The sequence below is a fragment of the Carcharodon carcharias genome, chromosome 30 (assembly GCF_017639515.1).
Source record: "Carcharodon carcharias isolate sCarCar2 chromosome 30, sCarCar2.pri, whole genome shotgun sequence".
Taxonomy (NCBI): domain Eukaryota; kingdom Metazoa; phylum Chordata; class Chondrichthyes; order Lamniformes; family Lamnidae; genus Carcharodon; species Carcharodon carcharias.
The window spans coordinates 33433617-33458019 of record NC_054496.1 but is presented as its reverse complement, the minus strand read 5'-3'; the positions used below and the strand labels follow the sequence as shown (position 1 = coordinate 33458019).

At 44.1% G+C, this 24403-nt stretch overlaps 1 protein-coding gene across 1 annotated transcript in view; it reads left to right on the top strand.

The window, feature by feature from the left end:
- LOC121271214 (spliceosome RNA helicase DDX39B-like) overlaps window positions 1–24403 on the top strand; it is a 31387-nt gene that overhangs the window by 1015 nt on the left and 5969 nt on the right. The window contains exons 2-10 of the mRNA XM_041177006.1: window positions 1520–1732; window positions 2448–2575; window positions 4433–4525; window positions 8750–8933; window positions 15154–15272; window positions 19654–19785; window positions 22433–22542; window positions 22680–22824; window positions 23662–23809. Coding sequence (XP_041032940.1) covers window positions 1525–1732; window positions 2448–2575; window positions 4433–4525; window positions 8750–8933; window positions 15154–15272; window positions 19654–19785; window positions 22433–22542; window positions 22680–22824; window positions 23662–23809 — 1267 coding nt within the window. The 5' untranslated portion in view covers window positions 1520–1524. The remainder of the gene's footprint in view (window positions 1–1519; window positions 1733–2447; window positions 2576–4432; window positions 4526–8749; window positions 8934–15153; window positions 15273–19653; window positions 19786–22432; window positions 22543–22679; window positions 22825–23661; window positions 23810–24403) is intronic.

Sequence of the window (24403 nt, the reverse complement as noted above, 5' to 3'; positions counted from 1 at the left end):
GGAGTGAGGGGGATACGGGGGGGGAGTGAGGGAATACGGGGGGGAGTGAGGGGAATACGGGGGGGAGTGAGGGGGATACGGGGGGGAGTGAGGGGAATACGGGGGGGAGTGAGGGGGATACACGGGGGAGTGAGGGGGATACGGGGGGGAGTGAGGGGGATACGGGGGGGGAGTGAGGGGAATACGGGGGGGAGTGAGGGGGATCCGGGGGGGAGTGAGGGGGATCCGGGGGGGGGGAGTGAGGGGGATACGGGGGGGAGTGAGGGGGATACGGGGGGGAGTGAGGGGAATACGGGGGGAGTGAGGGGAATACGGGGGGGAGTGAGGGGGATACGGGGGGGGAGTGAGGGGAATACGGGGGGGAGTGAGGGGATACACGGGGAGTGAGGGGGATACGGGGGGGAGTGAGGGGGATACGGGGGGGGAGTGAGGGGAATACGGGGGGGAGTGAGGGGGATACGGGGGGGAGTGAGGGGGATACGGGGGGGGAGTGAGGGGGATACGGGGGGGAGTGAGGGGGATACGGGGGGGGGAGTGAGGGGGATACGGGGGGGGAGTGAGGGGGATACGGGTGGGGGAGTGAGGGGGATACGGGGGGGGGAGTGAGGGGGATACGGGGGGGGAGTGAGGGGGGATACGGGGGGGGGAGTGAGGGGGATACGGGGGGGGAGTGAGGGGAATATGGTGGGGGGAGTGAGGGGGATACGGGGGCGGTTAGTGAGGGGAATATGGGGGGGAGTGAGGGGGATACGGGGGCGGTTAGTGAGGGGAATACGGAGAGGGGGGAGTGAGGGGGATACGGGGGCGGTTAGTGAGGGGGATACGGGGGTTAGTGAGGGGGATACGGGGGGAGGGGGAGTGAGGGATACAGGGGGGTTAGTGAGGAGGATACGGGGAGGGGGATACGAGAGTGAGGGGGATACGGGGGGGGGGTGACACGGGTGGGGAGAGGGAGTGAGGGGGATACGGGGGGGGTGACACGGGTGGGGAGAGGGAGTGAGGGAAATACGGTGGTGGGGGGATATGTGGTGGGGAGAGTGAGGAGGATACGGGGGGGAGGGAAGGGGGTTGATCGGGGTAGGGAGGAGGAGGGGATGAGTGGAGGAAAGAGAGGGGATGGTGGGGATAGAGTGAATTAGTTCCTTGACATGGGGTGTGGAAGGGAGATTCATGCTGGGGATGGAATATGCGGCTGCTGGTTAGGAGAAATGTTGAGGAAAGAAGAGTTGGGAGCAACAGCGAAGAGAACAGTGGGTGGATGGTGGAAGGAGAGCTCCTGGGACTAAGGTTTAAACAGAATGGATGTGAGCCCTGGGGAGCTGTACTCCAGAGTGTGTGTCTGAGATAGGAGCATTGTGTTCCTCAGGGCGACCAATCTGTTCCACTCCTCTTCTCACTAACAATTCTTTGCCTTTAAAATAAAAGTTTCACTGGAGCAAAAAAAAATTCTTGGGACAGAAGTTGATTTGTTGAATCAGCTTCTCTGAACCTTGTAACATTTGTTGATTGTTTCTATCAGACAAGATGGCAGAGAACGATGTTGAGAATGAGCTGTTGGATTATGAAGAGGATGATGAAAACCAGACTGCAGCTGAGCCAGCAACAGCTCCTGCTAAGAAAGATGTGAAGGGTTCCTATGTCTCCATTCACAGCTCTGGCTTCAGAGATTTCCTGCTCAAACCAGAGCTCCTGCGGGCCATTGTAGACTGTGGCTTTGAGCACCCTTCAGAAGGTAATATTTTAACCAGTATCCTTTAGTATTTCTGGCACATGTACGCCCTGAATCTCCACAGGTTAATGGGTAGTGATCGGATCACTGACTCTGGTTTGCCCTTCAACCCTGAGGATGTGGAAGTTAATTGTACGATAACTGTCGGGCAGAACAAAAGCAAATCATCACAACTTGAGCTTGGCGTTATGCTAATCTGATTGGATGGCCAATGTACAACTTTCTCGAGTTGAATCAGTGATGTGAGACAGCCATTCCTGTTCTTAGGTTGGAGGTCATAAATACAAGATGATCCAATCGGGAATTCTGCAGCAACTTCTTAACCTGGAGAGGGATGATAATGGAGCTTGCTTACTCGAAGGAGCGGAGGCAAATGTCATAGTTGCATTGAAGGGGAAGCAAGATTATCAGGAAAAAAAGGATTAGAAAGATTGCTGAGGGGATTAGATGAACAGGGGATTGGAGAAGGTCCATGTGGAACCTAAACACCAATATGGATTAATTGGGCCAAGTGGCCCATCTTGACGCTGTCCATTCCTCACAGAAATTTGCCCATGTAAATGGTTGGGCACAAGTGAGACTGAATGCTTTGTTTTGCAGTATTTTGTTTCAGATAAGGGTAGAGGTAAATGGCCAGACCTCAGTAGATTAAACTAGAGCTAGCCCTAGTTAACAGGTGTGGTACAATACATAACTGGTGCACCTACTCTCTCTGCAGTTCAACATGAGTGCATTCCTCAGGCCATTCTCGGGATGGACATTCTCTGTCAGGCCAAATCAGGAATGGGGAAGACCGCTGTATTTGTTCTTGCTACTCTGCAGCAGTTGGAGGCAGTTGACGGACAGGTAATTTGTCAGATGAGAATAGAATTGGTAATGTAATAGTGTTTTGAACATGTATTTTAACAGACGGGTGTATCACCTAATACAAGGTCAGATAGCTGCAGATGCTGGCAATTCTGTTTTGGTAATACTAAAATACTGTTTAGATTGAATTTGAAGCCGACAAAACAAATATACCCTAAATGCAGTGACAGTTCCGTTAGCCCTGATCCTGTTAATGCCTATCCCAGTTTATCCATTGGAAATATTACAGGATCCTATTCTGTGCATGTTGCTATTCATTGCACAGCCCATGTTTCCTCATTTCTGACATAAAGCAACAGGATAGGCTTCAGTTTATTTGTCCTTTTTACCCTTTGGCTTTGTCCAGACTTTGCCTTTTTATAATTCCTTCATGAGATGTGGGTATCTCTGACAAGGCCAGCATTTGTTCCCCATCCCTAATTGTCCTTGAACTGAATGGCTTGCTAGACCATTGCAGAGAGCAGTTAAGAGTCAACCACATTACTGTGGGCCTGGAGGTTCATGTAGGCCAGACTGGATAAGGATGGCAGATTTCCTTCCCTAAAGGATGTTAATGAACCAGGTGAGGTTTTATGACAATCGATGGTGGTAGTCATGGTAGCCATTAATGAGACTAGCTTTCTGTCCCAGATTTATTATTTAACTAATTAATTTATTTTATTAACTGAATTTAAATTCCACCAGCTGCAGTGGTGGGATTTGAATCAATGTCCTCAGAGCATTAGCTTGGGCCTCGGGATCACGAGTCCAGTGACATTACCACTACACCACCATCTCCCTGGACTATTGCTAAACGCAAGACCAAAATTTGAGATTTTTTGATTATCCTGTGGGAACGTTCCCTTTTATTATGGAAGCTCCAACTTCAGACCCACTGTGCTGGTGTGAGCATCCAGTTGATGGTCCTGCTTCTCGTGATTTTCACTGAGTGGGTGTGTAGGTCTCTGCAAAGAGCAGCATTGGGTCGACTCTGAGGCCCATCTCCTTTGCTGTGTGATCAAAGGTGTGATGAAAAGCTGCCTTATGGCTGCTGGTGCCCAGGAAAGAGAAACTAACATTTGAAGTCGTACATATTTATCAAGTTGGCAGACAACTTTAGAATTTGAAACAAAGAACAAATGCAAGATGCATTCAACAGATCAAGCAGAGATCAAGGAGAGAACTGAAAAGTAATGTGTGTAGGCTCCTGTTGGTACATGTATTGAAGGTAACTCTGGCAAAAGCATTCTCTGCAAGCCTATTGTGAGGTGAAAGGTCTTAACGTGACAGCCCATCTTGCTGGACAAAAGTCCTGTTTTTCCATTGCAGAAGCTTAAATTTAAAAAAAAATTATCAAATGCAATTATTCAGGCACACCGGAGCAAAAAAAACTGCTGATCCTGGAGATCTGAAATAAAAACAGAATAAAAGTGCTGAAAATGCTCCAGGTCAGGCAGCAACTGTGGAGAGGAAGAGTTAACCTTTCCGGGGTCTCGTCGGAACTGAATATAACGTAAGAGTTTTTCAGTCAGTGGAAGAACAAAGGGAGAAGGTCGAATAAGGTGGAGGACACAGGAGATTAATTAATGAAAGATTTCATGCTGCAAAAGCCAGTGAAAAAAGTTATAAAGAAACAAAGGTTAAGCCAAATGAGGTGTGAATGACTATATAGCAGCCACCTGAATACAATATGAAGGGATAATTAAGGGATAGTTATGCAGACTGTGCATTAGAAGTTTGTGTCATTTTGTTTTGAGATAAGTACATGAGCCAGTAGATGTAACCACGTTCAGAGTAGCTGCACATTTCATTTATAATTTTGTTCTTCCCCCCCCCCCCCCCCACCCCTTTGAACAGGTGTCTGTCCTTGTCATGTGCCACACAAGAGAGCTGGCTTTCCAAATCAGCAAAGAGTATGAGAGATTCTCCAAATATATGCCAAACATTAAGGTAAGTACCTGTGCAGAATGCCTTGTATGCTTGCTGTGCCACCTGGTTGGTTGGTTAGGGGAATCAGGCATTTGGTTGCCACTAGAGGCACTCAACAGGAAGCCTCAGCTGACTTCTGGAGGCTAACTGCGCTCCAGCAACCCTCTTCTGGGCTGCTTTGAGTTACCAACCTTTGTCTGTGGAGGTCTCAGTAAGCATCCAAGCTGGAGTTTGCTAGCTTCATATCAAACTTGCTAGCCTCTGTAGCTTTGGAGGTTCATTACTTTGAAAGATCTAACATTTGTATTACTCTGCATGCCCTATGGATGGGGTGAGTGGGTAACTAAATCCTCAATCGGTGGATTGCTGTAAACATCCTGTAGATGGAGTGATTGTGAATTGTAAGCATTATAAAGACTGGGTGAATGGATTATTGTTCGTATCCTGTAGATGGAGTGAACACAGATTATCATATATATCCCCATGATGGCTGAATGACAGTTACTGTATCGAACTTACAAATGGAGTAAGTTCAACATTGAGAAGCGAAGTACTCCAAATGCTCGAAATCGTGAATAAGAACAGAAAATGCTTGTAATACACAGGTCAGGCACATCTGTGATGAGAGAGTGTTAATGTTTCAGGTTGTTTCACTATTGACCTGAATGTTAACTCTTTCTCCACAGATGCTAACTGGCCTGCTGAGTATTTGTAGCCTTTTTGGTTTTTATTAAACATTGAGAAGATTGAAACTTGAGCTTTAGCTCCCCTTGCTCACTCTCACCATTGTCTCAGGTTTGAGCCAGACAGTGTTTGCAACACAAAAACAAAAATACCTGGAAAAACTCAGCAGGTCTGGCAGCATCTGCGGAGAGGAGCACAGTTAGCGTTTCGAGTCCGAATGACCCTTCAACAGAACGTTCATTCGGACTCAGAACTTTAACTGTGTTCCTCTCCGCAGATGCTGTCAGACCTGCTGAGTTTTTCCAGGTATTTTTGTTTTGGATTTCCAGCATCCGCAGTTTTTTGCTTTTATCTTAGTGTTTGCAACACTATCGTTGTGTTTGACTCTGACCTGAGTTTCTCATTCCATGTGTTCTCCATCACCAAGACTGCCCACCCCTGCCTAATATTGGCTGCCTCTGTCCCAGCTGATCTGTCCATGCTTTTGTCACCTGCACACTGGACTATTCCCATGCTCTCTTGACCAGCATTCCATCCTCTTCCACTCCTAACCTTCAGCTCTTCCAAAAATAACCCGCACGCCTGCTTGCTCATTCACCCATCTTGCTGACTTACATTGGTTCTCGATTTCCCCAAAGCCTCCAACTTGAGGCTCCCATCCTCACGGTTAAATCACAATCTGGCCTTTCCCTTTCCTACTTCTGCAACTTCCCATCAGCCTTAAAACCCACCCCCAGAACCGCTTCCAATTGGCACCTCTGCCTTCACCTATTTCAACCGCTGGCTCTGAAATTTCCCCCAACGACTCTCCACAATTAAGACTCATTATTTGTCTCTCAATTTGACTTCCTTTGAACGATATTTGTTTTTCTTGTATGCCCATGCGCTTGAAGTGACTTGGGGGCATCTTTAGATATTGAAGATTTTGCTAATGGAACTTAATGGGTATTTTTGAAAAACATGGAAAGTGTAAGGATTATTATCCAGCCAAATTTGTTTCAAATTCAGCCAAAACTCTGAAAATGAAAATACTGCTGATGCTAGAAATCTGAAATAAAAATAGAAAGTACTGGAAAAGCTCAGCAGGTCTGGCAGCACCTGTGGAGAAAGAAGCAGAGTTAACTTTTCAGGTCTTCAGAACCGAAGAGTCACATTGGTCTTGAAACATTAACTCTGTTTTTCTCTCCATAGATGCTGCCAGCTGCTGAGTTTTTCTGGCTCTTTGTTTTTAATCTCTGTAAACTGAGCCCTTGTGCTGCTATTTTACTTGGGATCCACCAGAAACTGCTGAGCTTGTGCCCAATTTACCAATATTCTCTCTGTGGAAATTATGAATCTTAAAACTGGTGCAAACCTTCGATTTTGAATGGATGGCTTTTGTAGGGGAATGTCTATGAATTGACCTTTAGAAGGCATTTGCTAAAGCCTTTCATAAGCGACCATTAGTTAAAATTCCAACTGACGGTATTGAAGGTGAATTATTGACTTGGTTGGGAGATTGGTTGCAGGAAGAGTGGACACTTGCTGTAATTGGCAGGGCGTGACAGTGGCATCCTACAGGAATCTGTGTTGGAGCCTCAACAAATCACTTTAATTGGGTGATGGGTTGGAAAGCTGCATACCCAAGTACGGGGCACGTATGATCCAAAGATTAGCAGCAAGGTAAAGTAGATAGAAGCATAAATTTACCAAGAGATATTTATAGAGTCAGTGAATTGGCAAAACGGTGACAAATGGGCTTCAGTGCAGGCGAGTGTGAGAACATTTACTTTGGCCCCACAAGGAATAGAACAAGGTACATTCGAAATGATGAAAAGCTAGTGGAGGCCCAAAGGGACTTGGTAGTTCAGGTACACAGATCATTAAAATGTCCTGAACAAGTACAGAGAATAATACAGGGGGCTGGTGGAATGTTTGACTAAAGGAAAGGAGAAGTCATGCTCCAGCTGTACAAAGCTTTGCTTAGACTTCATTTGGAATACTGTGAGCTGCCTAGGCACTTCACCATAGGAGGGAGGTATATTGGCCTTGGAGGGAGTACATTGTAGATTTACAGGATTATATAGGAGATCAGTTTGTTAAATTAAAAGGAGCGATTTCTTGAACTAGAGTTGTATTCCCTGAAATTTAGGTGATTTTCTCAAAGCATTCAGGATATTACAGAGAAACCATCAGTTCCCCTTATCTACCCAATTTCCACTGCTTATAGTGCACACCCCAGGTATCTGTTATACTGCACCCCTTTTAATTGTACCATACAACTTATATTACCCCTCTTCATGCTGCTGCCAAAATGAATCGCTTCACACTAAATTTGTATCCACTGCACCAGCCTGTCCATGTCCTCCTCCACTGTTCATTATATTTGAGTTTAGAGTCCTCTGTAAACTTAAATTTTACGCACCTACCCATACCCATGTCATGAATATATAAATAGATATCAGAGTTGTGGTCCTGACGCTGAGGCCTAGGGTGGGGGGTGGACACCATTATCCATGTCCCTCCAGTCTGGAGAATAGTTGCTCATCACTGCCCTCTGCTTTCCTTCTTTTAGCTTTTTACGTATGTCTGCGTTCACTGCCTCTTCAATCCCATTAGCTTGAACTTTGCTAACAGTTATGCGGTACTTTGTCAAATGCATTTTGGAGGCCCTTGTAAACACCAAGCACACTACATTCTTCAACCTTCTCTGTTACTTCACTTGTTCCAGTTAGTCAAACCTTTAATGAATGCGTGTTGTCTTTCATTTATTATTTATTTCTTTTTCCACGAGTTTATTAATTTGATCCCAGATTATTGTCTGTAATGGTTTCCCCGCCACTGAAATTAGACAGACTGGCCTGTAAATGGCAGACTTATCTCTCACCCCTTTTGTTGAACATTGGTATAACATTTACTAGCCTCCAGTCCTCTGGCCCAGCTGCCACATCTGAGGGGGATCAGAAGATTGTGGCCTTGGGCATCTGCTATTTCCACCCTTAGTTCCGTCAGTAACCGAGGATGCATCTCATCCAGACCAGATGACTTACAGTTCGAGCACTGCCAACCTTTCAAGTACCATTTGTATCTATTTATATCCTATCCAATGTCTTTACTACGTCTCCTTTACTCTAGACATTGGCCAAATTCTCTTTCGTTCAAACAAATGCAGTCTTCAGCATTTCAAGTCAAGCCTCCCGTCTCCAGGAGGATTTCTTTATTGGCTTGTAATCAGCTCCGTCCTTCTGTTATGGCTTGATGTGAATACCCCCATAACTCTATTAATTATTGGTGTGTACAAAATTTTTATTTAATGTTGGTATCTTCAATTTTAATTTTATTGCCTTAGATCTAATTGATTAATGATCGTTTATGTAATTACTGTTCCTCCTTGGCTTAAATTATTTAACATGTCTTTCCCCATCTTCAGCAAAGTCGTCCTCTCACCAAGTTCCCCTTTTTGAAGACCTCACTCTGTAGCTCAGTCCCTTTAACAGATTTACCTGACTTGTGTCCTCACCCCGCATTCTGTGCTTTGCAGTGATCCATCTTAATTGCAACCATGTATTTTGTTTTGGACAGGCAGCGGTGTTCTTTGGAGGGCTGTCAATCAAAAAAGACGAAGACATCCTGAAGAAAAATTGTCCTCATATTGTGGTGGGCACTCCGGGGCGGATCCTGGCCCTCACGCGTAACAAGTCACTCAATCTGAAATACGTCAAACACTTTGTATTGGATGAGTGCGACAAGATGCTTGAGCAACTCGGTTAGTGGAGTGTTTCTCACCTTTTATTGGTGGATAAACCGTTTTTTTATTAACTAGGGTTAACTGGTACCTGTCAGACCCAACCTTTGGACTTCATTCAATTTCTAATTCAAAACCAGGTTCAGCTATTTAATGCGTGTGGTTGCCGATCACTTCAAAGAATAGAATAAAACACTACAGTTCTGCAGATGTGTTATGCCATTCTAATCAGGAAGCCTGCTTTGATTCCTGGACTGGGTGGAACAAATCGCCATTTCTCTACAGTTAAAATTGGCTTGAGCCACACAGATGGAACATTGGGGAAAGGTTTCCTGTGCCCCCTTCACTATCCAGTCGCTTCTTTCATCATCTCCCTCAGCCCCAACCTTTGGTGGAATGGGCAACTGTCTGGGGCGCAGATGGAGAAGAGCCATTTGGAGAGGATACTGGAGAGCAGGGTTCATGAGCTGCAGCTCAATCCAGCTGGCCAGAATGTACTTGTGGAGTGGAGACAGGAGTCTTCAGGTGCATAGTGGGTGACGGTCAGGGAGGCATTCTGCACAACCCCACTCCACTTATTAATTAAACAACCTTCATCAACGAAAGAAAGGGCAAATCATGAAGATGCCACAGACTGGGAGAGATATAAAGAGCAGCAAAGGTAGTCAAGGAAATTAAGAGCAACAGAAAAGGAATACGAGAAAAACAAAACTTGCAAGGGATATAAAGGATGACGCTCAAGTTTTTTACAAGTATATTAAGCAAAAGCCGGTGGCTAAGTTTTTAAGAAAATGTAATAGAGAAAATAGTGAGACTGAAAGTGGACAAATCTGCAAGGTCTCATGGTTTCTGCTCCAGGGTATGAAGTTGGTGACAAAATTGTAAATGTTCCTGTTATCATCTTTGGAAAGTTATCATTGTCATTCCATTGTTAAGAAGGGTCAGAGATAAGCCAGGAAATTACACATCTTTAGTCCAATGTTTGTATGGTACAAGAATTCATTAATAAGGGCAATGAGGTATGTGAGGAAATTGGGAAATAGCAATTGCTTGAGGAGTTAAAAACTCCACTGGAAAAGAGGCGCAGCCCTGGTTAAATAGGGAAGTTTAGGATAGTGTTACATTAAAGAAAGCTTAGTGTTATCAAATAGATTAGAAAGCCTGAGGATTGTGTGGTTTTTAAAAAATAGCAAGAGGTGACCAAGAAATTAGGAAGGATGAAAATAGAATGGAAGTAAGCTAATAAGAAAGTGGCAGCAGCAGGTAGGTGTCCCTTAGAGGTTGAGACAGGTGGAAAATAAGGAAATGGCAAAGATGTTGAACGAATATTTTGTATCAGTCTTCAAAGACAAACATATGAGAAATTGTGGGGAGCCAAGGGTCTGTTGAGTGTGAAGAACTAAAACTAAATAATGTTAGTGAAGAAAAGCATTGAAATATTAATGGGACTAAAAGCTGACATCCCCGGCGCCAGATATCTTGTGTCTTACGGTTAAAAGGAGTTGCTGTAGGGATAGTGAATGCATTGGTTTTGAGCTTGGAAAGCCCTCCCGGTTCCAGAATGGTCCCCTGGATCAGAAGGTTAAAAATAGTAGCATCGCTGTTTAATAGAGTCTATAGGACGAAAACAGAACTAGAGGCCAGCTAGCCTGACTTCAGTAGTTGGGAAAACCCTGAAATCTATTAGGGGACATGGTAACAGGGCATTTACAAAATCTCACAATTAGGCAGAGTCAGCAGGGTTTTAATGAAAAGAGAAAACTTTTTTTTTGAGTTACTAACTAGGATGATAGATAAAAGAGCTCCAGTGTAACATATTTGGATTTTGAGAAGGAATTCGATAAGGTACCACACTAGAGATTGTGACGCAAGGTTAGGACTCATGAGATTGGGGGTAATGTATTAGCATGGATTGACAATTGGCTAATGAACAGAAACAGTAGGAATTATGGATTATTTTCAGGGTGATAGTGGTATACCTCGCGAAATGCTGCAAGGCTCACTGCTTGGGGCTTAACTCGTTACAATTTGTATCAATGACTTGAGGGGTCCGAGTGTAACACATTCAAGTTTGTTGACAACAAAGCTAGGTGGAAAAGTAAGCTTTGAGGAAGATGCAGAAAGGCTGCAAAAGCATATGGACAGGTGACAGCTGGAGTATAACATGGAGATATGCAAAATTATCACTTTCGGTAGGAAGAGTGGAAACAAAGAATATTCTTTAAAAAGGTATGGAATGAGTGAACCTTGGTATGCGGAAAGATTTGGTGATCGTTGTACACAAATTGCAAAGTTGACATGAAGGTACAGCAAACAATTAAGGCAAATGGCATGTTAGCCTTTATTACAAGTATAAAAGTGAGGAAACCTTGTTACAATTGTATAGGGCTTTGGTGAGACCACACCTGGAGCACTTAGGTACGGAGACCAAAACTGTACCAAGGAAGGAAATTTTTGCATTGTGCTCTGGGCTGGTTGCTGGGATTGCAGGGCTTTCCTAGGAGGAGCTGGTGAGCACGGTGGGTCTTTATTCACTGGCATGATGAGGAATTGCAGATAATCCCATTCAAAAAAATATAAGATTCTTTGGGGGCATTGGCAGGCTGGAGAACCTAGAACTAGAGGTATCGTTACAGGATAAGGATTGAGATGAGAAATTCCTTCACTCAGAAGGTTGTGAATCTTGGAATTCTCTGAGGGGGCTGTTGATGCTCAGTTGGTAATATATTTGAGACATCGTTAGAACCTCTGAGTCAAGAAATGGGAGTGCAGTAGTGAAGTGAAGTTGATTTAGAAGCTCAGCCATGATCTTATTGAATGATGGGGCAAGTTGAAGAGTTTGTGTGGCCTCCTACTTCATATCTGGACAGATATGAGCTGATGAGAGAGAATTTGATTTGACAAGGACAAGTCGTGCCTAACGAACCTAGTTGAAATTTTTGAGGAGGCAACTATTTTAGCTCTGCCTTCATGGAGGAAGACACAAATAACTTCCTGGGAATACTTGGGAATCAAGGGCCTAGTGAGAAGGAGGAATTGAAGCAAATTAGTATTAGTAAAACAATAGTGCTAGGGAAGTTAATGGGACTGAAAGTTGATAAATCCCCAGGGCCTGATAATCTACATCGCAGGGTACTAAAGGAGGTGGCCATGGAAACAGTGGATACGTTGGTTGTCATCTTCTAAAATTCTGGAACAGTCCTGGCAAATTGGAGAGTGGTGAATGTAACCCCACTACTTAAAAAAAGGAGGGAGGAAGAAAACAGGGAATTACTGACCAGTTAGCCTAACATCAGTAATCAGGGAAAATACTAGAGTCTATTATAAAGGATATGATAACAGGACATTAGAAAATATCAATGGGATTAGGCAGTGTTAGCCTGGATTTATGAAAGGGAAATCATGTTGAGAACCAGTGAATGTGGTGTATTTGGATTTTCAGAAAGCTTTTGATGAACTCCCACATAAGAGGTTAGTGTGTAAAATTAAAGCTCATGGGATTGGGGGTAATATATTGGCATGGATTGAGAATTGGTTAGACAGGAAGCAAAGAGTGGGAATAAATGGGTCTTTTTCGGAGTGGCAGGTGGTGACTAGTAGAGTACCACAAGGATCAGTGCTTGGGCCCCAGCTATTCACAATATATATCAATGATTTAGATGAGGAAACCAAATGTAATATTTCCAAGTTTGCTGATGACACAAATCTAGGTGGGAATGTGAGCGAAGAGGAGGATTTTAAGAGGCTTCAAGACGATTTGGACAAGTTGAGTGAGTGGGCAAATACATGGCAGATGTAGTATAACATGTTTAAGTGTGAAGTTATCCACTTTGGTAGGAAAAATAATGGCAGAGTATTATTTAAATAGTGATAGATTGGGAAATATTGATGCACAAAGGGACCTGGGAGTCCTTATATACCAATCACTGAAAGCAAGCATGCAGGTGAAGCAAGCAGTTAAAAACGCAATTATTATATTGGCCTTCATTGTGAGTACAGGAGCAAGGATGTCTTGCTGCAGCTGTACCAGGCCTTGGTGTGACCACTCCTGGAGTAGTGTGTGCAGTTTTGGTCTCCTTACCGAAATAAGGATATACCTTCCATAGAGGGAGTGCAGCGAAGGTTCATCAGACTGATTTCTGGGATGGCAGGATTGTCGAATGAGGAAAGGTTGGGCCGACTAGGCCTGTATTCACTGGAGTTTAGAAGAATGAGAGGAGATCTCATTGAAACATATAAAGCTCTGACAGTAATAGACAGACTGGGTGCAGGGATGATGTTTCCCTCCCCTGGGTGGTCTAGAACAAGGACGGGGTCACAGTCTCAGGATGCGGAGTAGACCATTTAGGACTGAGATGAGGAGAAACTTCTTCACTCGGTGGTGAGCCTGTGGAATTCTCTACCACAGAAGATTCTGGAGGCCAAGCCACTGAATATATTTAAGAAGGAAATGGATCCCTGGACTCCAAAGATGTCAAGGGGTATGGGAAGACCGAAGGAGTATGGCGTTGCGATAGAAGATCAGCCATGAACATATTGAATGGCAGACCAGGCTCGATGGGCCGGATGACCTACTCCTATTTTCTATGTCTCTATATGGTAGATCGAAGTATCTATGGATTTATACAGACTTTGAGAAGGTATTTGATAAGCTTCCACATAACAGACTTTTTTTAAAAATGAGAATGCATGGAATTGGAGGAATCCTTATTGATTGTGGGTAGGGAATTAGTTAGCAGGCAGGAGCCAGAGGATTGATAATGTGTATGTATTCCAATTGTCAGGATGTGGCTATCGGTGTGCCCAGGGACCTGTACTGGGGCCACAGCCTTCCACTGTATTTATAAAGGAGTGGAGGTTATTTGAAACTTGATGGCAGGTTTCACAGGAAGTAATATTGATAGAAGCACAAAGTTTCAGAGGGGAATTGATAGGTTGAGTGGGCAAAACTGTGGCAAATGGAGTTCAGTGGAATAATACAGGACACAACGAGGCTATTTGGCCTATTGTGCCTGCACCTTTGAAAGAGCTGTCCACTCTATTATCGCTATATCCTCACTCCCCTGTTCTTTCCCTGTAGCCCTACAATTTTTTCCCCTTGTATATATCAAAGTCACTTTTGAGTTGCTATTACATCTGCTCCTGCACCCTTTCAGACAGGAAGCCCAAGGTCTGTCACCTAGTTCTTTTGCCAGTGCAAGGTCATCGTTTTGGATCAAGTGAGATGTCTCAGAATATCTTTTACATAATGAGAACCTCTAAACTTGAGAGATTGAGGTCCAAATACAGAAATTACTTAAAGCCAGTCAACGAAGAATAATCAAAAAAGGCAAATGGAATGTTGGTCTTTATCTTGAAGAGGATTGAATATAAAGGGGTACAAGTTATGTTCCAGTTGTACAGGTGTGGTTAGACCCCATTCAGAGCGCATTGTTCAGTTCAGGCCATCTCACCTCAGGAACGATATACTGGCTTGTAGAGGGCTCAGCGTCGATTCGCAATGATGCTGGGGCTAAGAGTATTTAAATTGAGAACATCTTGCATAAATTAGACTTGTATTCCTGTGCATATATAAGATGATTTGGAGATGATCTAATTGAAGGTTTTACGCTTTAATTGATAGGTTAGATAAAGAGAAACTATTTTCTCTGATGGGAATTCAGAGAAAGGGGGCAGAACCTTAAAATTAGCGCATCAGGGGTGATGTCAGGAAGTACCTCTTCATACAAAGGTAACAGAAATCTGGAATATCTACCCCCCGCATCCTCCACCCTGCCCAATTGTAAGTTTCAAAATGAAGGTAGATAAGCTTCTCTTTAACTAAGGGTATTAAAGAATATGGAACTGAGGTGAGTAAATGGAGCTAAGGCACAGACTGACCATGATTGGATTGAATGGCCCAAAAAAATTGGCAAAATGACGACAAATATTTAGTTCTGTTCCCAATCGCGTGCTGCCCCAGACTGGCAGGTGACAATGTGAGTGAAGATTCAACCGCCCAGTTGTTTGACCAGCTGAAACTGAAGCTTCACAGCACTGGGGTGTTTCCTGCAGCTTGTTCAACCCAGTCAGACATTAACTTGCAAGGTTACATGGAGTAAAGTGTGAGGAATCGCAGCATTAATAACTGGACTGGCTGATAAATCACTGGCATTGCTTTGATGCACTGTGTGTCCACCTGGCTCAGGTATCGGATCACCCAGCACCTGATGCTGACTCTTCTGTTTTGATTCCTTTGCAGACATGCGCAGGGATGTCCAGGATATTTTCCGTTTGACTCCTCATGAAAAGCAGGTTATGATGTTCAGCGCCACCCTAAGCAAGGAGATCCGTCCCGTCTGCCGCAAGTTCATGCAGGATGTAATTATTCATCTTTCTTACCACTACCCCACAAGTTTTTGATGAGCCACCATCAAGGGTGCTTGCATTCCTAAGAGTCAAGCAATCCCCAGTCTGGAATGGAATGGAACGGCATGCTGCTCCTCCTGAAGCTCATCACCGCACAGTTGTAACCTTTGCAAGATTCGGTTTTCACCAGCTAGCTGTAGATAGTGCAGTTTAGACTAAAGAACCATAGGTAGTGGCAACCTTTATCCAATCCCACCTCTAGCAATGCTTATAGGAAAGATATTAAGCGTGTCCTTGCGGTAGACTCGGTCCTATTCGGGGCTTTATTAATAATTAGCACAGTTATAATCAGAAGCACCGGCAGAGTTATGGTAAAACCAGGCTTCCCACAGCTTTCTAAAGAAGTTAGTTGCGTTTTCCGGAAGATCAACGGTTTCGGGCTAAGATAGTTGAGGCCATCACGTTAGTCCACTTCTGATAAAGATCCGCAGATTGCTCTCACTGTTGCGTTCCCTGAAATTTGGTGCGGCTCAGGGTTGTGAGGAGTATTCTAACACAGCCCCTCCCACGGTATTCAGTCAGCTGCTAGCTACCTTGTCGAGAAGATTGCGTTCGTGATTGCGAAGAATTATCTAGCTTAGTGTCTTAGCACAGTGTCCAATTATCCACGATCTCCAGAAGACCAGCGTATTCAGGGTGAAGCAGTTAAAGAGTTTTGTCAAAGTCCTGGTTTTAATATATACTTTGAAGAGAGATGTAGTTTTAGTATCTTCACTGATGATCCCTGCTGTCGTCGAACGGAAGAAGATATTCCCATATCGCTAGGGTGCGAGCAATGGCCAACGCAAGCAGTAGCTACTTGCAGTTAATCATGTTATCTATCCAATGGACTGGTTCACACTGTGCTGCTGACCTTGAGACCTGCAACGGTCAAGGATGGCTGCGAGAGGACTCCATCTTCGACCCAGCTTTACAAAGTTCCATTTCTTAATGTGGAATGGTTTGTATGCAGCAGATTGTAACGAGGTGACTTGGCTATTGGCAGACTCCCTGCAACCAATGGCAAACATTTTCAAACCACAGAGCAGCTCAATGTTGCTGAGAGCCAGAAATGGCTAGTTGGCAGATTGCCCATTGGGCATCGCATTGAAGTTGTGGGTTTTTTTATGAGCGTGCATGGTATTTCTGGAATGGGATTTTGAACTTTTAGTGGAGCTGATTTTTCCATGAGCTGAATCTCAGTTTGTTTGGTACTTGTGGGCCAGTGAATTGGGAATGGTGATGGTTTGCTGGAGCAATAGCTTTTAATTTGTTCCCTGTGTGGCAGGCCAGCATTTTTTGCCCATCCCTGTTTTCCATATTGGTTAGATACAACTGACTTAAACTTTGGAGAGCAGTTAAGTGACAACCCCGGTGGTCTGGGGCCCCGAGTCATATGTAGACCAGACTTGGTTTATGCAGGACATGAGTTCACCAGTTGAGTTTTCACATCTGCCTGACAGCTTTGTTGTTACTTTTACTGATAGATATTTAAAATATTTTTTTAAGCACTGGATTCAAATTCTAAACTATGGTGGAATTTGAATGTTCATTTTATGGCGTCCAGGCCTCTGGATTATCAGTCCAGGAGCATAACTGCTACTGTGTCCAGATGTAGGTCGTACCATGTTTGTGACTGTGCTGAAATGTGCTGTTGTTAGGCTTATAATAATCTTGAGTGAATGTGCCCAAAGGGCCTCCTAGTGCAGGAGGCCCAGTATTAAAATGACACAGCATAGAAGGAGACCATTCAGCTCATTTTGTCTGCCTGAATGTTTGCTAGAGCTATCCAGTTAGTCCCACATCCCTGTTAACCTTCTCCACTGTGAGGGGGCAACCCTGGCTTCTCTAATTTGTGTGAGTGAACTCCCTCATCCCTGGTACCATTTTAGTGAACCGCTGCACCTCCTCTGAGGCCGCGGCATCCTCAACAGCGATGCTCCACATCCCAAGAATGAGTTTAAAAACAGCCTTCTGAAACTTGGTGCCCAGAATTAGAAGCAATATTCCAACTGTGGCCGGACCAGCTCTTTTTAAGGTTTTAACATAATTTCCTTGTTTTTAATAAAACCAAGGATCCAATATGTTTTATTCAAGGTCGACGATTTGTGTACATGCATCCCCAGCTCTTGCTGATTCTGCCCTTTAGAATTCCACCATTTAGTTCAGAGTACCTCTCATTTTTCTTACCACAAATGCATCACTTCACACTTAGTTAAATTGCATCAGCTGTGTTTTTGCTCATTTCACAGCCTGTGTCCTTCTGAGGCCTGTTACTATCCCCGCCAATCGCTACATTTCCGAGTTTTGAGTCACTACAAGCTCTATTTCCCGCATTCGGCCCTTACCTGGATGTGCTGACTCTTGTTTGTGGGGTCCAGTTCCATGGCGGAGCTGTCCGTGTACCTCATTCAGCTCGCCATTCTTTGAGCCTAAACATTACCATTGGGCTGCTTGACCGAGGTGTGTATTACGGTGGAATCTCACAATTCCCTCTGATGTGATCCTTTTGGTGGTGGTGTGTTATTTTTTATCTCTTGGCTGACGGTGCAGCATGAAAGCCTTTTTTAATCTATATATCTTTAGAGTTACACTAGACCAGTGAAAGTTCTGTTCAACTGTTTGTGTATTGCTTTAATTTAAATTGGCTGTATCCCAAAGTGTATGGTTGGTTGAACTACTAGGCTAGGCTATAGCTGGGGCAAGCCTCTAAGCAAAACTGTTCACTTTAGCTGTTACTACAAGTACCAAACAATACTGCATTTATTTTGTGCTGAAATTCAATGGATCTAACTTGAAAGCTGGGGACAGGGAGGGGGTGCAGTAGTTAGAAGACAGTTCATGGAAGTTTACTTGTAATGGGTGTTGAGGTACCTGAACTCTGAGACCAATGAACTCATAGCACAGGGGAGCCTGGGTATGAGTGATCTGGCTGGGAATGGAGTTCAATGATTGGAGGGGTACAGGGATGCAGCTCCATTGCTGCTGGCTATCCAAGAAATTGAGTGCTCACCGACAGTGGTTTCTCAATCTGACAAAGGATGGTCATTGAGGTTAGATTTCATGTTCTTGTGATGTGGGAGCTGTTTGTGCCTGTTTGAAACCTGGTGCACATGTGGGGCATATTGGATGTGTTTAGTCATTGGGAAAGTTGAGCATTGCTGTATTTAATTTGTAGGCCTCCTACAGATTACACATCAGATACTACGGTATAACAATGTTGGGTTTAAAAAAAACTTCACTTATAATCATAACTTATAGGTTAAAATTTTCAAGTCTTTCAGAGACACTTGGGAGTCTCTAACTTGCAAGTGGTCTGTTGATTGTGTGGTTACTGAAAGTCCTTACTGGTTGGTATAATTGATTACGGGTATGTAGTGACAAGTTGTGCTCAGTGTTCCTTTCAGGCAGTTCCATTCCAGGATTAGCTGCAGGTAATGTTTGCAGCCCCCTCGTTTAGCAGCCGATTGATCGGCTGGCCAGGTTGGATTTGCAGAGTAGTAAGACATACAGCCATCAAACTGGGGCTTTAACTCTTACTCTGCTCCCCATCACCATATGAAGCCATTTCACAATATATCACCCTGGTTCGCTCTGTCTGTTGTGACTCGTATGTCTCAATATTTCAGTTTGAACCTATGTTAGGAGATGGTAGGGCTAGTTTCTTTTTGATTTAATTTGTTCATAGAACATTAATCATCCTGGAGGTTGGTAGAAACTGCTGAGCCCACTGATTTGACCTTCAATTTTGTAGCTTCCCTTCACACCTATCAAAGGAGATTGTGTTGTCAAGATATCTATTGCTGCCCATTTCTCCTTCCTTGAATAAAATGTATGTAGATGCTGGTTGAGGATAGTATTGGTTCAACAGAGATATTTCTGTAGGTTGATTCTTTCTTAAGAACATCCTAAACACTCATGGAAGCCTTCTAAAGCTGCAGTACCCTGGCCAGACAACATCTTGAGTATGGTACCTAGCTAGCTCTGGTCATTGACACAAAGGGAGACCTTTGGGCTATAAAGCAGTGTGGAGAGGAGTCCTGGCACTGATAGCTAGCTTCAGTCATCCTCTGAGGATAAACTGGTAGGCTGGGCAGAGGGACTGTGAATGGTGAGCTTAGGCCCGATGACTGGAAGTGCTTCTTACGAGAAGCAGTGATCTCATCGAATAGGCTTCCATGTAGAGTAGTTGGTACTAAACCCAGAATCATTTGAGAAACTACCATGGGCTATAGGTTTCTTCCTAGATGGATTGAATGGTCTCCAGCGCAACCCATAGTGGTAAATAAGCCCAAGGAGCAGGACAAACAATTCATGAAATGTTACATGTTTCTGGTTTTTCTCTCTCGTTTAGCCCATGGAGGTGTTTGTTGACGATGAAACTAAGCTGACACTCCATGGATTACAGCAATATTATGTTAAACTAAAGGACAATGAGAAGAACCGCAAGCTGTTTGATTTACTTGACGTCCTGGAGTTTAATCAGGTGAGACAGTACACTGAATGAGAATGGAGTGGATTTTGCTTTGTGCTGAGGTGCAGGTAATACTCAACCATTTCCCTCTTCCTAACCAATCAAGTTTTACTTTCTATTTCAAAAAGGCAGTGACTTGTATTTCTGGATTGCCAAGACAATGGGTATGAATTGGTGAGGTGACTGTTAGGGGGCAGAGTTGTGTCTCCAGTGACGGGACAGCAAGCACAGCAGAGTAGTCCATTCAGCCCCCTGAGCCTGTTCAAACCATTCAACCAGATCATGGCTGTTCTGTGTCCTAACTCTATCGACCCGTCTTGTTCTATAACTCTTTAATAGCCTGCCTAACAAGAATCAGCAATCTCCATGTTGATCATTTAATTTGCCACAACTGCTGAATCTTTTAATATCTTAAAACATCTCAATTCGGTCACCATATTCATATTCCAGAGTATGCAATCCTAGTCTATGTAACCTGTCTTCAATTGCATCCTTCTGGTGAACCTGCATTGCACCTTCTGCAAGGTCAGTATACTGAGGTGCAGTGCATCATAAGTGAATGCCATTCTCCACAAGCTCCCCAAGGCCATAGCGTATTTTCCACTCCTTTGTATTCCAGCCCTCTTGAGATAAGGCCAACATTCCATTAACTTCTTTTACAATTATTCTTTGTCCAGTCAATTCACTAGTAGTTTCTTTACTTGGATCCCTAAATCTCCCTGTTCCTACACAGTTCCTAACACCTCACCATTTAGAAAGTTCTGAATAATCTGTAATGTAAAAGCCACTAAAAGGCTGGGTTTACAGCTTGCCCATCTGTGCTTTTTTTTTTGAGCTCAGTTCATTCCAACAGGACCAGCATTGAACTAAGGCCAGCCTGCAGCCTTCAACTTCAGTGCATTTAGCTGCTGCTCAAACACTGAGCCTCTAGCCCTGTTACATAGAATATACAGCATGGAACGAGCCCATTCCACGTACCTCATCTTAGCCTTTCAAAGTATCTTTCTATTCCCCTTTCTGTCATGTACTTGTCTGCTTTCCTTTTGAAAGCATCCAAGCTAAATGCCTCGTCCACTTCCTGTGGCATTCTGAGCACTCAGGCTTGACCAACCAAGCTTTATTATATTCTTTCGTAGGATATGAGCGTCGCTGACAATGCCAGCATTTGCTGCCCATCCCTAATTGGCCTTGAACTGAATGGCTTACCAGGCTATTTCAAAGGGCAATTAAGAGTCAACCATGTTAGTGTGGGTCTGGAGTCACATGTAGGCCAGATCAGGTATGGGTGGCAGAAGGACATTGCTGAACCAGATGTGTTTTTACAACATTGACAGTTTCATGGTCACCATTACTGAGACTAAGTTTATATTCCAGATTTAAATCCCATCAGCTGCTGTGTCCCCCAGAGGTCTGGTCTGGGTGTCTGGATTACTAGTCCAGTTACCACTATGGCACTAGTTCTCCGCCCCCCCCCCCTAAATTTTCCACTGCTGCTTCTATTAAATTCCTCCTAATTCCCCTATTGGATTTATATGTCACTGTCATGTACTTATAGCCCTTAGTTTTGGATTCTTCCAAAAGGAGAAGCATTCTCTCTACATCTACCTTGTTTAGCTCATTCGTAATCTTAAAGATTTCTATCAGATCTTCTCCAAGTTCTCTTTTCCAAAGAAAAGGGCCTAACCTGTTCAATCCATCCTGATAGTTGTAATCTCCCAATTCTGGTGTCATCCTTAAATCTATTTTGTGCTTTTTCCAGTGCTTCTGTGTCCTCTTTAATAGTGGAATGCACAGTACTCATAAGTGTGGCCTGTGCAGGGTTCTGTACAAGTTTAAAGGAACCTCACTATTTTTGTAATTTATATCTCTAGGCACGAATCCCAGTGCTTTGCTGACCTGTAATTCTGCTCAGAATGATTTGTTCATCTGTGTCCCTGGATTCCGTTTTTTTTTTATTTTCTAAGATGTAGGTGATGCTTGTTCCTACTAAAGCACATCATCATTGTTTCTATCCCATATTTATCTGTTAAAGTTCATTTACTACTAAACTGCTCAGTCCTGGTGGTACCTGTGAATTTTGGTGCTGAGATACTTGACCCAAGTCTAAACCATCAATAATGGTTGCCCCAACACTGATCCTTGTGCAACACCAGTTTCCACCTCTCCCCCAATTTGAATAGCTACCTTAGCCAAAAAAATGTAAAGCAAAGAGCAAAATTACTATCCATCCAGCTATTTGCCCCCGACTCCACGTGCACTGACCTTTGCCTCGAGCCTATGGTGTGGTACCTTTGCAGCTTTAACAGAAACCAGCCGGCGACATTTCAACTCCATGGATATGTCTGCTGCCACTCTCTTAGATCCTTCAGTCTGTGTGGGCCTGGGTGTGAGGCCAGAGCCAAGATCTGAGCAAGCCTGGGAGTGATCGGAGCAGAAGGGGAGAAATGCCTCGTTGGTATATTTTAGCCCTGGTGACCCACATTACCACCACCCCAATGTTCCTGTGGAAATCCCCAGAGGCAGGGACTTGGTGTTGGGATCTGCCTGCCCCTTTGCTTCCACTTTGTTCCTGAGAGTTGAGCATTCCCCAGCAATTGAAGAAAACCAGCTCTTAAAATCTCTATGCACATTTAATGCTGGTGTCCCTTCCTCCTTGCAGGTGGTGATCTTTGTGAAATCGGTGCAGCGTTGTGTGGCACTGGCACAACTGCTTGTGGAGCAGAACTTCCCAGCAATCGCCATCCACCGAGGAATGGCACAGGAAGAAAGGTTTGTATCGCTGGAGCTGAGTTTCAAAACTGCCTGATCCCAACGCGTGGTTCTGGTGATGTTTTCATTTGATATTTGGGAATATTTGGAAACATGCTTTAAAGAGACTTTCTCTCCCTGCCACCCCTCACTGTTAGGTTGTCCCGTTATCAGCAGTTTAAGGACTTTCAGAGACGTATCTTGGTAGCAACTAACCTGTTTGGTCGCGGTATGGACATTGAACGAGTGAATATCGTTTTCAACTACGACATGCCTGAGGACTCTGACACGTACCTGCACAGGGTGAGAATTACATTTCTATAGAACACTCGGGCTGATCACCAATTGCTGAGTGCGTTGAAACCTATTAGAAATTGTTGGAACTTTTACTGTGTATATAAAATCTGATTTGCCCGCACCTCTAAGCTGTACCTTCTCTTGCTCCACTCCATGCAGCTCCACCTTTTTTCTACAACTTTCTCCCACCTAGTGACCATTCTTCATAGATGCACAATGAAGCGGCACTAATGCTAGAAAGCTGAAATACAAGCAGAAATTGGTGGTTGGACACTACATGCCTGTCAGTGATTGAGGGAGCACGAGAAAGTTAACAAAAGCAAAATATTGCTGATGCTGGAGATCTGAAATAAAAACAAAGTGCTGGAAAAGCTCAGCCGGTCTGACAGCATCTGTGGAGAGAGAAACACACAACCTCCCGAGTCCAATGTGACTCTTTGGAACTTGGAGAGAAGTTAATGCTTTGTGGAGGAGGTTCTGGCATCTCCTGGGCCTGGACCTGTGTGAGGACATCTCAGCAAACCTGGGTCTGTCCCCACTTGACAGCTGCATCTTCCAGCAGTTCTTCGAGCCAAGTGAGAACACTCACCACTTCCCTGCGAGTGTTAATAATATCAGGAGAACTGGGAGTGTTGTTTTTGAGGGTCCACAGATTTTGTATTTGGGGAATGCGTGCGCAGGACTTCCAATATTCTGGCAGATTCCTAAGTTTACGTGGCAGTGCGGTTTAGATACTCGTGCCTTAGTTGGTGACGCTCTGCGCATTAACCTGCTCCAAACCCACTGAGTTATGTCAGGTTTAATAAATGGTACATATTACGTTTTGTAACCCTCTGTCTGTAGGTTGCTCGTGCTGGTAGGTTTGGTACCAAGGGTTTGGCCATTACCTTTGTGTCTGATGAGACCGATGCTAAAGTTTTGAATGACGTGCAGGATCGATTTGAAGTCAATGTTGCTGAACTGCCGGATGAAATCGACATTTCTACCTACAGTATGTACTGAGTTTTTGGTTTCTTCGTGGTGTTGAGAGCATTGTGGGGGCGGTGAAGATTTGATGATGAGGCTTTAAGGAGGTGGAGGTGGAGGGAGTGGGTGAGGGAAAATAGTTTTGATAAATGTCCTGTGGGTAAGGGTGAAATGGGGAGTAATGAACCAGGTTTTGAGAGGGGTGCAGGGGCGGAGGTAAGGAGAGAGCAAAGTCAGGAGTGGAATCAAACTTAGTTTTTAATATTTGTTTGAGGAAATTGATTTCATTTCCAGGTTTAACAGGAATAATTTTATATCCTGAGATTGTTAGGAACTTTCTACCCTCCCAAAGACTAGCCATCTGTCATATAAAGAGAGAAAAACTTGCATATTTGTAGTGTCTTTTATGATCTCAGTGTGCCACAAAACACTATAGCCAGCTGACAGAGCACTTACTGTTATAATCCAGGAAAGGCAGACAGCAAGATTTCCACAAATAGTGAAAAGATAATGGCCAGTTTCTGATTTTGTGATGTTGGCTGAGGGATAAATGTTAGTTATGGGATCTTTACATCCACCTGTGCGGGCAGAGCACTATCTTGGTTTAACACTGCATCTG